Genomic DNA, 15855 nt, shown 5'->3' with positions numbered 1-15855 from the left:
ATATTATATACACATTATAAATGATCTACATGTGTCTATGATGTATCTATATGATATAGATCATATATAATGTATGTGTATACATACATTATTTTATATGTATGTAAATATGAACTTATTTTCCTTTTCCTCCTTCCTCAGAAATAGCTGACAAGATCTACAATCTCTTCAATGGCTACACCAGTGGGAAGGAGCAGCAGACCGCCTACAATACCCTCCTGGATCTGGGTTCCCCCACCTTACACCGGGTCCTCTACCACTATAACCAGCACTACGAGAGCTTCGGGGAATTCACCTGGCGATGTGAGGATGAGTTAGGTCCCAGGTAATCAATAAACTAAGTCAACCCTTTTAAAGACTTCTTGAAATTTTGTATCTCTTGTGCTGTAATACTGCATCCATGAAGTTGTAGAGATTTCCTGGATGAGCTTAGGCAATCAGAGAAGTCAGTCCCCTGATTTAAGACAGTTCAGCCCATGCAGATTAGTTTTGGATGAGCTGTGTTTAAGCAGTCCAGCCATGAATGCTTTTCCTGAACTCTGAAAAACAATTTTGCTCTTGACCTATTTTACCCTCCTTTTTCATCAAGTTGACATTGCATTCTAAAACTCAAAGAGCCAAAAGCATGGTCTTGTGAAAGAAAATTTGGAATTTTATTAAAGAGGTTATCCAAAAATATTTTTTGCATTTAGGTTTTTCATATATTATATGCATTGTAAATACTTGTTTTGAGTTAAATTCCACATCTCTTGAAATGCAACAAGAGAGTAGACAAAGACCCATCTTGACGTCAGTCTTGGCCAGAACTAGGGTCACATAGTGTGTGCTAACTTCTCTTGGCCCCAAGGGCCACAACTGCCTAATACTCCACACCCACCGCTTTTAGGTTGCACAAACAGAATAGTGTGCTTGGAAAGTAAGAAATGAGAAGAATGTGCAGATGTATCACTTTTCTTTTGTTCTGTTAATCATAACTGTATATTGCTGCTTTGAGAAAACAGACTTCCCTGGAAAGACTGAAATTTTGGATAAGTATGATAAAAGGATTTTCATATGGAATGTTATTACCTATATGTCCCCAGATTATTTAGGTGCTCATGCAGAAACAATAAAAATAGGGGAAGGGCTGTGAGGATAGAAAAAAGAATGAATGAGAAAGAAAATGAAGAAGGAAGGAGAAAATTTAAAAAGGAAGGAAGGAACGAAGGAAGGAAGGAAGGAAGGAAGGAAGGAAGGAAATGAAGAAAATCAACACTATAGAATCCTCTGTCTCTTAAAGAATTCTTTCACTCCAGCCAACAGGGCAGAATGAAAGTACCACCCAAAAGTCATCCCATCCATCTGACTTCTGACCAAACTGGAGAGAGAATCAACCTCATTTGGCCTGCTGTGACTTGCAGTTATAAACTTTCCCAGAAGACCATCATTGAGGACATTCTATTTTCTTACTTTTGAAGGAAAGAGGAAAATTAGGTTTATCTTCTGAGATAAAATGATTTTATGTGTAAGATCTGGCAGGATTTTTCTACAATCCATAAATAATTTCCTGTTTATAAAGAGTGATAGTTCTTGGGCAAAGAGAGCCATCACTATAGACCACAGAGAAAAATGTAAGGGATTTTTAATTTGCTTTGTCTCAGTTTTGGTAAGAGACAAATCCTGGGTTAGAAAGTAGATACATGTTTAAAAATGTCCCCTTCACTTCATACCGTATCTTTGTCTTTACCTTATTCTTACTCATCACTAATATCAACTCCATTCTCTAACTCTCTCCTCTCCTCTCCACTCCTGCTACCTCCTTCTCCACCCACTCCTTTCCTCTCTGCTCCCCTCTCCCCTCTTCTCCCTTCCCTTCTCTCTTCTGACATTTATTGAGTGTATATATACAGTTCTTTGTCAGGGAACATAAATGTCACAATTTGAAAAGCACTAACATTGCATATATCATCTTGATTTCTAAGGGCATTTGGAGTGCTTTTAAAATTTCTGTCTTGTGACTCAAGAGTCAGAAGCAAAATTGGTTAATGAAGAAAGTGAGCAGGGGAAGAAATGTAGATCTTGTTGTAAAGTAAGGCCACCACTGACTGCACACTCTCCTCCCAGGAGGCTCCTTCATGTGTAATACTAGTCTTTCATGGCTATATATTAGAAAACATTGTGTAGTTTCATTAGTCTGCAGGAAATAAAATTTGGCTTTTTAGTGTCATGGATCTCAGAGACAACCACAGGAAAGGAAAAATCCTCTGTTTTGAAATACGTCAACCCACTTTGGGGTTAATTGTGAAGATGAGCAGAAAAGGGTCTATGGCTGCTTACTTCCTCTGAGCAAACAGAGGATTCCCTCAGTTCACCACAATCCAATTTCATTAAAACTCAATGAGGCCTCCAGATTGAGCTGAGGGTTGAAAATAGTTTGAGAAAAACATTGGTTGCTCTACTAATAAGAAAGAAAGCCACAGGCTCCAAAATGGTCAATGGCAATCCCAAATTTATTATTATTATTGTTATTTAAAGTGAGCACTGAAAGCAGCAACAAAGGGTGTATGGGCTAATTAAATTCATTCTTTTGGAAGGATGATGGGAGTTCTTTGTTCATTTCTTGAACATGATGCTGATATTGTCCCTCCCTCTTCCGCCTCTCCCCTTTCTCCACCTCCCATGAACTTGTCAACAACTAATGACATACAGTAGGACAGACTGAGAGGCAGGGCCACCAGAGTTCTTGTTGATGACAACTTTTGGAAAACCTGCTTGACCAAACTGCAGAGGCTGATAGGGAAAGTACAGATCATCTGTCCAAGACGCTTTAGTCGGCAGGCAGAGTGTTTGTTTGGTTTCTTCTGACCCACCATTGAAGTTGGAGAAAATATGACTGTACCTCCCATGACTTCACACCACTCTTAGCCCTTGACTTTGCTGCTGAAGCTCAAACCCTTCCTCCGACCAACTGCAATCTCCGCCTTTCTCTCAGCTCACCCTTTAGTAACTCAGGGAGGTCATCCCTTGGTGATGCTCTCTGCCAGGATAGTAGAGGAGAAATGAAAGGAATGTGGCTATTGTTCTTTGAAACCTCTCTCTAAATAAGGTGAATAAAATTTCAGTTTCTGGAAGGAATTATGATATTGTTTGGCTGTGTCCCCACCCAAATCTCATCTTGAATTCTCACGTGTTGGGGGGGATCTAGGGGGAGGTAATGGAATCATGGGGACAGGTCTTTCCCGTGCTATTCTTGTGATAGTGAATAAGTCTCATGAGATCTGATGGTTTTAAAAATGGGAGTCTCCCTGCAAAAGCTCTCTTCTTTTGTCTGCTGCCATGTGAGATGTGCCTTTCACCTTCCACCATGATTGTGATGCTTCCCCAGCCATGTGGAGCTGTGAGTCCAGTTAAACCGTTCTTTTGTAAGTTGCCCAGTCTCGGGTATGTCTTTCTCAGCAGCATGAAAACAGACTAATACAAATTGTTGATGAAACTAGAAAAGAGTGGTTCCACACATGAGTTAGACTAGCAGTCAATAAATGCTGCAAAGAATAGTGTTTATTGAGTTTTCCAAGTCAGTAGTCTTTGTTGAGTTTTCCAGGTCATAAGACCTTGTTCAAATGAGAGTATCTTCCTTCATGGGTCTCTGGTTACTTGCATTTTTAAAGAATAAGAAAAACACAACTGAATGAGGTGATCCTGATCTTTTACTCTTCCTGTATTCAGAGTCAAATCCAGTAAGCTCTGAGAACTGACTCTAGGCTTTCTTTATCTATGACACCAGAAGTGAGTGCCACTGGTCTGCACCAGTGACATAGTGTTGCTAGTCCTTTCCCCCAAGCTAGATGCCAGAGGCTCTCACACTCTGTGCTCCTGGCCCAGGGAGATCACTCCTTTCCAGTGTGTGCAACTTGGGGCACCTTGCTCTCCTCTCTCCCTTCTCTCTCAGGAATCTGCAATGGCTCAGGTGACCTACGTCACCTTCTTTGTTTTCCCTCTCCTTTGGGGCTAAGTGACAATGATAATGGCCTCTTCACTTTCTGAGGGAGGTGGAGAAATGGAGCATGAGCTCACCTGGAGGTTAATTAGGTGATATGTGCAACTGACAGTCTTCATTTTCCCAAAGGATAATCCTGTGTCAACATGAACTGAGGGTATTATTGTCCTTGCCTTTATTACACTACAGCTACTTCCATCCAGGCATAATTGGTCACATCTAATATCCTTTTCAGTTCAACATAACGGCTGCTTCTACCAGTTCAGAAGCGGCCTTGGAAAGGGAAATATTTAGTCAAGCACATTATTTGTCATGTAGTGATGATAAATGACTAGCTTTAAAGAAACTTGATTTGATTTGTCTTTCAAACCTGCCAACTCTATGATTTTTAAAAGGCATGCATTTCCACTACAATATTAGTTTTTTTATTTTCTCTTCTTATTTTTCCTTACTGCATTTTGTCTGTTTCTTTTTGGTGCTTGCTCACTTTGAACATTTATCCCATTCATTCATTCATTCTTTTGCTTGACAGATATTTATGGAGGGCTCACTGTTCTAAGTGCCAAAGGTAAAATAGGGAGAAAACACACCACACTCTGCCCTCTTGAAGGTTAGAGTCTCACACTAATAGTAGCTCTGCTCATCCAGACCCTCTCTTCTTTCTAACTTAAGTATCCTCTGTGCTTGATCCATAGGAAAGCTGGTCTCATCCTTTCCCAGCTTGGGGACCTCAGCAGTTGGTGCAATGGACTCCTTCAGGAACCCAAGATAAGCTTGCGGCGCAGCTCACTCAAGTACCTGGGGTGCCGCTACAGCGAGATCAAACCCTATGGACTTGACTGGGCGGAGCTCAGCCGGGACCTCAGGAAGACGTGTGAGGAGCAGACCCTGAGCATCCCCTACAACGACTATGGGGACAGCAAAGAGATCTAGCATCATAAGGTCAGGGAGCTGCTGCCAGAATGAAGTAGGAAAGAGGAGGGATCCATCTGGGTTGGTTTGTGGATTTTTAATATTTTTTAATGGAACATTAAAACCTCCACAGCAACATCAAAACCAGGGAGAAAGTGATCCTTGCTCCCTGCAGAACTTCTTCAGTATGATGTTCTCCATCTGCATGACTGGGAAATCTTCCAGCTAGTGGCTTCATGCAGTGCCATATTTCTTTAGAGGATTACTTTGGGGTTTGCTTTGCCGTTACTTTGTTCCATTCATTTTTTTCCCCGAGAAGATTACCAGAATGCTCAAGAGCTCTGCTGTGATCCCCATGAAAAGTCTATTAAGTAGGCACCCTGTGCTCACTGAGTTCCTAAATCCATTGCAACCGGGGATAGAGGTGAGGTCAGAAAGTTGTTAGGCCTGCCTCAGGCCCCACACTCAAACATGCCTCAGGAAGCATCTCACTCTGGAAGCCTTGGCCCTGCTCACAGAGAAAGACAATTAGAAAACTGGGGAAGGTGGCCCTTGTATGTGCCTCCTGGTTTTCTTCCTAGGCCTTGCTGTCACTATTTCCATACCCGAAAGGTGTAACCAGCTTTCATTATAGGCCCCAGTGGACCACTTGGGTTTTGAGATCCTTCCTTATTTTAAGCCAGGACTGGGATTAAATCTCCCTCTGTCAGATCTCTGTCCCCTCCTCTGAACAACATGATCTTTGAGAGGGAACAAGATGCCATCTGTCAAATGCACCTTCAGAAAAGTCTACCTGGGAGACTAGTTAGCAGTCCACATTCTAGAAAAGACTTGGAGTTTATTATTTTTTTTAAAAAAATCCATGCTTCCTTTGGATGGACTTCTCCAGCCTACCAATATATATCTATGTGCCTGGATTATCTTTAACCCCCACACCTCTTAGACTGAGCAGGTAAGGCTTGGTGGATGTCTGATGGGGTCCAGGAGGGGTCAACACTTTCATATCAGTGTTACAGTGAACTAAAGCTATTATTGATCACAAAAAATGTCTGTTCATCCCCACCTTGCTAAATTTGCTTGTGTTGCTAGTTTTGCAAATCGTTTCTCTGATAACCATAAGCAGGAGGATTCCACCATGGTCACTGCTCATCCAGTTGCTGGAATTCTGTGTAGTGAAGCACCACTGATTGCAGTTAAGGACTAGAGTGTTGTTTCCATCCCACCGCCCAAGCATTGACATGGTCACAAATAGTGACCCAGCCAACAGAAAGCCCAGACTTTCAGAAAGAGCCTGGCAAGGCCCTGTTAACTAGCAATGGCCTTAGCCATCCCATACAACTCAGTGGCCTGAACACACACCTTCAGCCATCATACCTTTGACCAGGGCTCCTCATTTGGAAACACATAAGGAAGGTCAGGAAACAGATGCAGGACCTATAAGACTAGTCATTGAGCTAAATTGTTTTTTTTTCTAAATAATAATAATGACAGATAACATTTATTGAGTGCTTGCTGTATGCCAGGCACTGCTCTAAGAACCTTAGGTATCATTGAATTCTCACAGCAACTCCTGAGGAAAGTACTATTCTTGTCTCCATTTTAGTGTTAGGAAAATGAGGCAAGGAGGTTATACAATTTGCCCCAAATCCCTCATGCACTTAACTCACACTGAATTTCAGTGTGAGTTCAGGCTGTTGGTCTCCAGGGCACAGGATCTTAGCAACCCTGCAATACTCAGTTCTGTTTTAGGTATCATCTGGCACACAATTGTCCGAGCTCTCAGCCCAACAGGGAGCCTGCCCAGAGAGCTTTACCTTTCCCAAGCATCTGTGGCATGGACATGTCCTCTGTGCAGTGGAAGGAGGAGGGGCCAAAGTGCGCCCTTGGCCTTTGGAGCTAGAGCACCCTTGGGACCCTCAGTTCCACTGCACATGGCCCTCCTCCCCACCCTCATAACTGGGAAGGAAGCCTGTGATGAGGCTGAGATAAAGCACAGGGTGGTTTCACTCTCCTGTCTCCTTCTTTCCAAACACTGAAGGATTTATTTCAAACTCTCTAATGCACCTGCCTCAGCGATTCCCCTACTTTCAAAGAAAAGATCAGCAGAAAAACTGGCTGTCCCGCCTGTGGCAAATGCTGGAGCCTCAGTTAAAGTGCCTCAAGGGCAAATATTTCACCATTGCCAGAGAAGATGTGACAGGCCAATCAGACAGGGCCCAGAGCATCTCTTTGCTGCTACTGTTTGCCATCCTTCTATTCAACTGTGCAGAACATGGTGCTTTAAGCTTGAGTGGAAGCAGGGTGAGGCTGCCGATGCCTTTGTGCCCAGAAGTGGATGATGTGGGAGTTGACAGACCAGGGAGAGGGTGAAGCAGGTATCAGGGTCCCTCCTCTGCACCCTCTCCTTCTTTTTATTTTAGGCATACTATCTTCCTCTCTCCTATCTTTCCCTCAGTCTCCTAAGTTCCTCTACCTTCTTTACCTTTGTCTTTTACTTCTTCTTTCTGTGACCCTCCATTTTTAGACCCTCTTTCCCCAAGACTTTCTTCCTCCAGTTTCCCCTTGAGTTCTCCCCACTGAATGTGTGTATGTATGTTCACACACACACACATGCGTGCACACACACTGCACACAACTATGACTGGCTCCTACTTACATTCAAGTTAAAAAGGCTGATATGAATGGGGCAGGGGAAAGTCTTAGGATGGTTGTACAATTGACTGGAGGATTTTTCCCCCTTGAAAGACACTATTGATTGCACCCTGCTGACTTTTCCCGATGCTTGCCGGAAGGAACCCATCCTGGCTAGAAAGGGTGATGGTACTGGACCAGTATTCAACCTCGAGTTTTCAAGCTGCCAAACAAGTCTTAAGGGAGGTGCTTATATCCCACCAACACTCTCCCAGCTCCCGTGTCCCCAAGACCTCTGGAGTTTCCTCTTGAATGTACATGAACCACTGTAATAGCATTAGACTTTTAATTGAGTGTGCAATTGTTTTCCATGGAGTTTGGTCCGTTCATTATTTTTTAGTTAACTACACTTCATGATATTCAAATGTTCTATTAAAAAACTGAGTATGAAGAAAAACACTTTACTACTGTAGAAGGAAGAAAGAATATAATGTGACCATCTTCAGGTATAACAGTGTTGTTTAAAAGAGAATTATTGTATGATTATAAAAGATGAAATAATTAACTGAATAATAAAACAAAGCTATTAGTAAGTGTTGGGTATGTGGATGTTATCTTGTGTCTTTCAATAATCTGAGTGAACTGGTTAGACTCACCAGGGAACTTGTTAAAGTTTTAAATGTTACACTTCCGATTCCAGACATATGGGCCTTATAGTCATCATTCTAACTGGAAAAAAAAAGAATCAAATATTTCATAGCAAATTATAAACTTCAAATAGTAGTGAGTCCCATCTTCTCTCTATAACCTTCTCCAAATAAGTAGCTGGTGAAATATATTTGTTGCACAGCTGCTATATTTTAGACACTACACATGATGCAGAGGATACAGGCTTATTCTCTATCAGAGAGTGTGGCATCCTATGGGGAAAATTAGACATTGAACTTATCACCACAAGGGTAAGGAAGACTATGACAGAAAAGTACAGGATGTTGTGAAAGCTGCTGAAATTTATACTTTGGCCATTTAAGAAAAATGTTGAAGAAAAATGTTGCAAAAGGCCCTCCCAGACACATTCCTGTCTTGCATTGTGTAGGGGCATTTGAGACAGGCTGACTTATGAAATGCTTCAAGATGGGTAGCCCAAAATATGTAATCTCTTTCTTTCTCTCTACAATGCCACTTTAAGTAGAGATTATCTCAGCTGCCATCAAAATATGTGATTCTATTTAAATTCTTCAACAATCAGGTGTTAAGTGCCTGGGCTTAATAGGTCCCCTTGAAAAGTAATGATCAGAATCCAAGTCCCTGCCCAAGCAGGGGCAATTAAAAGAAGGTGATGACTGTAGCAGTTTTAAAACATGGCCACAGATTCTTTGACACCCCTCCCATATAAAGTGTGATCTAGTGCCTCTCTCCTTGGATCTGGGCAGGTTTATAACTATTTTGGCCAACAGATGGTAATGGAAGTGACACTATGTGACTTTGAAGTCTGAATGGAAAAAGGCCTTAGGGCTTCTGCCTTCTTTGGAACTCTTGCTCTTGGAGCTCTGAGCCGCCACCTAAGAAATTCAAGGCTATTGTGCTGAGACCACCATGCTGGAGTGGTCACGTGGCAGGGCTCTGGTCCACAGTCCCAGCTCAGATAACCTTGCTAAAGCACCAAACAGGTGAATGAAGCTGTATTGAGACCCCAAGACAGGTGGTATCCCAGTTGCATGCTACCAAGCAACCTCCACCAATACCACATGAAAGAGAAGAATCACCCTGCAAGCTCCTCCTGAATAGCTGCCCCCCCACCAAATTATGTAACATAATAAAATGGTTATTGCTTTAAGCCACTAAGGGTTTTGTTTCTTTGTTTGAGAGATGGAGTTTTGCTCTTGTTGCCGAAGCTGGAGTGCAATGGTGTGATCTCAGCTCCCTGCAACCTCCACCTCTCAGGTTCAAGTGATTCTCCTACCTCAGCCTTCCAAGTATCTGGGATTACAGGCACCTGCCACCATGCCTGGCTAAGATTTTTTTTTTTTTTTTTTTTTTTTTTGTATTTTCAGTAGAGATGGGGTTTTGCCATGTTGATCAGGCTGGTCTCAAACTCCTGACCTCAGGTGATCCACTGCCTTGGCCTTTCAAAGTGCTGGGATTACAGGTGTGAACCACTGTTCCCGGCCAGGGATCTTTTAAATAAAGAGAATCCAATCAGGGGTCAGCAGTGCCTTTCCATCCACTCAGTGACAGAACATTTAGGTAAGCCCTGCTCTGGGCATGAATTCACTGTGGAAAGGAGATGAGAACTTATGGAGATTGGGCTACATCCACAATGTCCCTGTTACCAATGAAGTGGGTCTCTGCCTCCATGGAGGGGAGCAAGAAGAAGGGTGGGACACTGTATCCTAATACTTCTGAGGGGGTGAATCTTAGAACCCAGATAGGAATTCCAGAAGAAGAAGAGAATTGTTCCAGAGCTGGGAAAAGAAAGACAGAGAAGGGAGTGGACAATTTGGGACAAGGGAAAAACATTGGAAGAGAAGAGTTTCTTCCAATTTTACTTGTTTTTCTGTCCCTTTGTATTTGGAACTTTTGGATGCAAATGTGCATACCCCATACTTATTATGTGCCAGGCACTGTGCTAAACACTTGAACTGAATAATATTCATCAATCTTCATTGCAAGTCTGAAGTAAATACTCTTAAGAAAGAAGAAGCAGAGTCTCGGTATCTTTATATATCTTGCCCAAGTTCACAGCTAAATGGAAGTCCAGGCATTTTGACCAAGGGCTGTCTGACACTAACCCTTACACCATACTGCCATCATGATTAATGAGTTTGTTTCTCATTTATTGTCCTAACAAGGGAAAGACTCATCCCACTGAGATTTTTGCAAATCACAGCCCAGTTACCCCATGTCAGACAATAAGAGAGAGTGTGGTTGGCCAGTGCAAACTCGGTAATGCCATTAGTAAATCAACTCAGGGCATATAGATTACCTTTACAAGCTGAGCAGATTGTCTCTTCTTGTTTAGTTGTTTAGCTTGGTTTAGGTTCTTTATTTTATTTTCCGCCTGTCACCTGAGGATTATTCAGAGCCAAGAAATTGTGACTCTCACTCCGTATGTTCAATGTTGCCTTTTACTATGCTTTAATGATTCTTTTTGTCCCAGTCTCTGTTTTCTGCATGCATCCATGATAACACTCAATGCTTGGGTGAGAACTTGGGGAACAAATGCCTACTGCCCTGAGGACAGAATAGCTTGATATGTTTTGATAACCTAATGCCTCCTAACCCTGCTCCCACCAGCAACTCCTATTTTATTGTCACATCAAGTAAGCAATTAATGAGCAGTTTGGTTTCAAACGAAACCTCAACATTATATAATAAAATTTTACAATTTCTCTTGACATATGTGGGAGTCCAGGACTTGGCTCATGTCTGCACTATTCCAAAGTGAGAAAATAAATAAATAAATCTCTTTGTTCTGGTAGTTTGCAGTGTCTGCTGTAATTGGATTGATTCCCCTAGAGATAGACAGGTTTTGACATCATGTTTCTTCACCAAATCTGCCTTTTGTTAGAGTCTATGATATGCTTGCTCACATGGGAGTACAAATTAGTGTAATTGATTCCTTACTATCTTTCTCAGTGGGAGAACTTTAGCCATGTTTTGTGCTTAATAATTAGGAGCAACTTCCTTTGTTTCAAATAATTCAAATGTCAAGTGCCCCTGAGGCTATTGGTGTCCCATGAGTCAGGCAGTGTTCCCTGAAATACCAACTTAGAGATGGAACCGCCTCATGCCCTGTCCCTGTGGTGTGGAAGGATTTAAGTGCCCACAGATAAAACTAAGGCTGAATGTGCCTTACATGCCATTTTGCCCCGATGACCACTGAATATAACAGTAACGCACACACACCTAATCAACCACTGCCTGTTTGTTCTCCGATCCATTTCCCAACCTTCCACTGTTCTGTATCACATAGTGCTGACTCTTACAAACTGTTGGAACTTTTCCCAGACTCCTTTGTCAACAGGCTTCCAGCATGTTGGGACAGTCAGAGGAGTTGTAGATGATTGGAGGAAAGGAAGAAGAAGGCAACAGGGTATTTCCCTTTCTCCCTGCCTCAGATGGTGTCTCCAGCATCTTCTTCATGACCTCTGTCTCCTCCATGTGACCCTCCATCCCCTCAAAGCAGGAGCTGCGCCCTGATGTTGCTAATCTGATAGGTTGCTCCTATTTGTGCTTCTGCAATCCCAAAGCCTTTCTAATTGGTTTCTCACCTTGAACTTCCTCTGTGGAATTACCTAAAATGTATTCTGCTTTCCTGACTAGGTATTGATTAATATATGCTTCAAACTAAAAGTTAGTACGTATCATCTGACATGGAAATTTTGTAACTCTTTAGGATTTGAAAGACAATCTGGAAGATAACAATTTTATGCCAAAAGTAAGTACATTTTTATGAATTCTAAGATTGATTGCAGGGGTGACGAATAGGTTTCCACTTGAGTGCGAAATTTGATGAAGCAGCAGTGGCTGCCTGGAAAACTGACTTGAAAAAGATTCTGAGAATGGATCTGTACCTGGCCAGAAAGAGTGATGAGATGCATGATCAATACTTCATACAGATATTGAAATGGCAAATAGCAAGATATGTGCCGTGCATTTGTCTTGCGTAATTTATAGAGCCAAAATAGGCATGGAATACTCAAAGTCCCTACTATTTAGGAAAATCTATTATGTATGCATCACATATTGTACATAACTTATGGCATATACAAAGGTGAACATAAGTTCATTACATGTTGAAAATGGAAATAGAGTGAGAACAAATGTTTTTGAGATTTGCTAACCCCACTACTTACACATCAATTTCGTAGCATTTCCCTTATGTTTTCTGAGCTGCCATTTTTATGTATAAATCAGTATTTTTTTCAAAGACCTAACAGTGTTGATTTGGTATCTTAGATGGCAGAAAATGAAAAATTTCAGTCTCCATCTGTTTCTGCCACTTGAGCAACGTATCAGTAAGGCTCCAGTCAAGACTTTGACAAAGAGAATTTAATATCAGGAATTGGTGAAAAGGTTCTGGAGAACCAAACAAAGCAAAAATATCTGAAACACTGAGAAAGTATAGAGGTATTAATATTAACTGCAGGACACAGCCACAACCTTTAGGGCTGGGAGAGCAAAGGGAGGAATTTGGTTGACTCAAAACTAGATTCCCTCAAAAAGGAGGGGTCATTTGCCTGGTGCTGGGACTTCTTTGGAAGAACATAATGAGGCTGGTTTTTTATTTTATTTTATTTTGTTTATTTATTTATTTATTTTTGAGACGGAGTCTTACTCTGTCGCCCCGGCTGGAGTGCAGTGGCGCAATCTCAGCTCACTGCAACCTCTGCTTCCTGAGTTCAAGCAATACTCCTGCTTCTTGGGTTCAAGTGATAATCCTGCCTCAAATCCTTGAGTAGCTGGGCACCACCATGCCTGGCTAATTTTTGTATTTTTAGTAGAGACAGCGTTTTGCCATGTTGGCCAGGCTGGTCTTGAAGTCCTGGCCTCAAGTGATCTGCCTGCCTCGGCCTTCCGAAGCGCTGGGATTACAGGCGTGAACTACCGTGCCTGGCCAACGCTGGTTCTTTAATGCACAAAGATGAAAGAGACAGGAATACACTGCTGTTGCCACTGTGAGAAGCCATTGGTTGGAAGCTGCTGAGTTGAACATCCAGCCAACAGGAAGGCACCAGCCCCTCTCCCTTCTTCCTTCCAGTCTCCCTGATGCCCGCATCGACAAAATCTAACATGGACTGACTGATAAAAAGGAACTGGTTTGTAGTGTTCCAAAAGCAGCATCACGAAGCAGAGGACAGATGGTGGGTTTCAGCCATGACACAGTAGCTTACTAACTGCAACAAGCAGCCTGAAGGTGGAACAAGATAAGACTCTTGAAATTACTTAATGCAGTGGCAAGAATATGCCTAGCAGGTGTTCAACTAATATTATCACTCTGGGATCCTTTTCAGTGTCCCTTAGACACTGAAACGAGACCACATGTTTCACCAACGTTATCCTTCCCCAGTTGCTTTCTCTTCATAACAGGGTAGGGGAGCAAGAAAACATGTTCCAAATTTCCATTACTCATCATTTTTTTTATGTGCCAAAGATCTTTTGAATCTGAAATTGGACTTCCTTTAAGAGGTTTGATCACCATATGTGAGGTTTCTTTGTTGCCGAAGATGCTACTTTTTAATAGCAACTAATGTTTATTGATGACTAATTATGTCCCAAGCACCATATAAGCACTTTTGTATAGCGTCTGTAGTCTAAATCACCGAACAACCCTATAAAAAGATACTACCACTATCTACATGTTACACATGAGATGTTACAAACTTCAGTTCCCTTTTGTCAGGCTTAGACTAACTGGTCTAGGACCATACAGCTGGGAGCCACCATTAAGCATGGGAGGCTAGGATATCCCCTTTTTACCACTCTGCAAAGCTGCCATGTAGCTCACTTAAATCACCTTTCCTTCTACATTCGTTCAACATGGTGAGTGAACTGAACTAACAGCAAAATTTGATAAAATGCTTTTTTTGTTTGTTTTGTAATCTAGGAGGAGGGAGGCAATGCACACAGTTCTTGCATACAGCAAAACTGGGAGCCTTCTGATAAACAAGACGTAGCAATCTTTTTTATATTTCCCAGCCTTGCTGCTGCATCCAGGTCATTAGCACAGAGGCAGTCCTGCCATGGAGGAAGCATGACTATGGCTCTAGGCCTGTGCACTTTCAAGGCTCCTGGTGATGTGTGTTTATTGGCATAGGTAGAAATGGAAACTCCAGAACTCCTCCCATCTTTGAGCTCACTGAAATTTAACCTACACTGGCTTAACCTACCAAGTATAACTATCATTCTGGCCTGGCCATATTCTCAGACAGACCATTCCAGCTACTGGGATGTCTATACAGTCAGAGGACAGGCACATTCTACCATACACATTTTGATCTGCTGCATGTACACCATGGTAACTCCTGACGAGGAAGGTCAGTGTAATGCACTTCAGACTTCTGGATCTTCCAAACAGTTTCATTTTTGGGTATCCAATGAAGGAAGATGTTTTGATCCTCACCCTGTAGCTTCTATGTCCCTTGGCAAGTAGGAGGGGATCAGAAAATGCCCACATAGAGGTGTTGGTGATGGAGCTGACTAGAGTAGGGCAAAGTGGGGGGAACATAAAGAAAGGGTATCTGGTTGCCATGGCAAGCCGGCAAACACTCAAAAGAAAGGAGTGGCCTAGGACTTAATGAAGTGCCACTGGGTTTGAGCAGTAACTGGAATATCTGAGTGTGGCTGCATTCCTTCCCACAGAGCCTGGGGCCAGCCCACTAGCAGGGACTATCCGTACCTCTCAGGAATGCTCAGGATAAAGACAGCCACGAAAAAGACAAGCAGGCCTCCCAGGTGTGGGTTTCCATACTCCAGCCACAGAAATTGGGGCCTCCCAGAAGAAATTTGGAAAACTCCTCAAAGAGCCAAAAGAGACTTGATCTACAAATTATTTTTTTCCCTAAACACTGACACTGACATTCTTCCGGGTATGAGAAGGCACTTTGAAAGTCCTTCCTTGCAGAAGTTTACTTCTGGCTTTCTCTTTGCTCCCTACCCTACTCTAAGATGGTATTCTCACTGTGGCAGTGGCCCCGGGGTCTGAGAGACCTCACGGTTTGATCAAACAGAAGACATGTTAGCAGTGGGACTGTAGATGACAGTGAGTTGAAGAGGCAGGTCTGGAAAGATGCTGGATCCAGAAAAGACAAGGTGATAAATATATGGAAGGACTGGGGCTGGCATGGCGCCGGCAACTGGATTTAGAGAGTACAAAAAAGCCTGAGGTCAAGGCAGAGTCGGGTGTCAGAGTCCAGTGGTTGAATGAAGCCTTCACTAGCCGGGAGATTCCTAGAAACTCTGATAAGAGTGTAACAGTGAGGTCAGCTGCTGGCCAGGTAGCTGATGAGGAAGGAGACTTGGAGGCCCCTCGAAGAGCCTGGAAAACAGATATTGCCAAAATCTCAACTTGACTTCACCTCTGAGTCTTGCTACTTAAGTTCCCTCCTTCAGACTAACTCTTCTGTCCTATTTCATCATTCCTAAACCTTAACTAGCTTAGAGGAAACTCATGTCTAACGTGTGCCATGAATGGAAACTAGAAACAAGCAGTGAGATTTTGAGCACTTATGAAATGCTAATGAGGTGATGTAGGATACTTCACTGAAAAAGAAGGAACAAAATCCATTTACTAATAAATATGTAATCAAATATTAAATATTTAATTAAGAATT

At 42.4% G+C, this 15855-nt stretch overlaps 1 protein-coding gene across 3 annotated transcripts in view; it reads left to right on the top strand.

Annotated features, from left to right (window-relative positions):
* The window catches only part of ASTN1 (astrotactin 1), a 312931-nt gene extending 304813 nt beyond the window's left edge, over positions 1 to 8118 (top strand). The window contains exons 22-23 of one of the 3 annotated variants that reach the window (XM_017891701.1): positions 142 to 325; positions 4672 to 8118. In XM_017891701.1, coding sequence (XP_017747190.1) covers positions 142 to 325; positions 4672 to 4909 — 422 coding nt within the window. In that variant the 3' untranslated portion in view covers positions 4910 to 8118. Of the gene's footprint in view, positions 1 to 141; positions 326 to 1295; positions 1781 to 4671 lie in introns of those variants that run through there. The other 2 variants (XM_017891700.1, XM_017891702.1) reach the window with 2 other exon arrangements.
* The last annotated feature ends 7737 nt before the right edge of the window (positions 8119 to 15855 follow it).

Source organism: Rhinopithecus bieti, unplaced genomic scaffold (assembly GCF_001698545.2).
Source record: "Rhinopithecus bieti isolate Rb0 unplaced genomic scaffold, ASM169854v2 scaffold_20101, whole genome shotgun sequence".
Lineage (NCBI taxonomy): Eukaryota > Metazoa > Chordata > Mammalia > Primates > Cercopithecidae > Rhinopithecus > Rhinopithecus bieti.
This window is presented reverse-complemented; position numbering and strand designations above follow the sequence as displayed.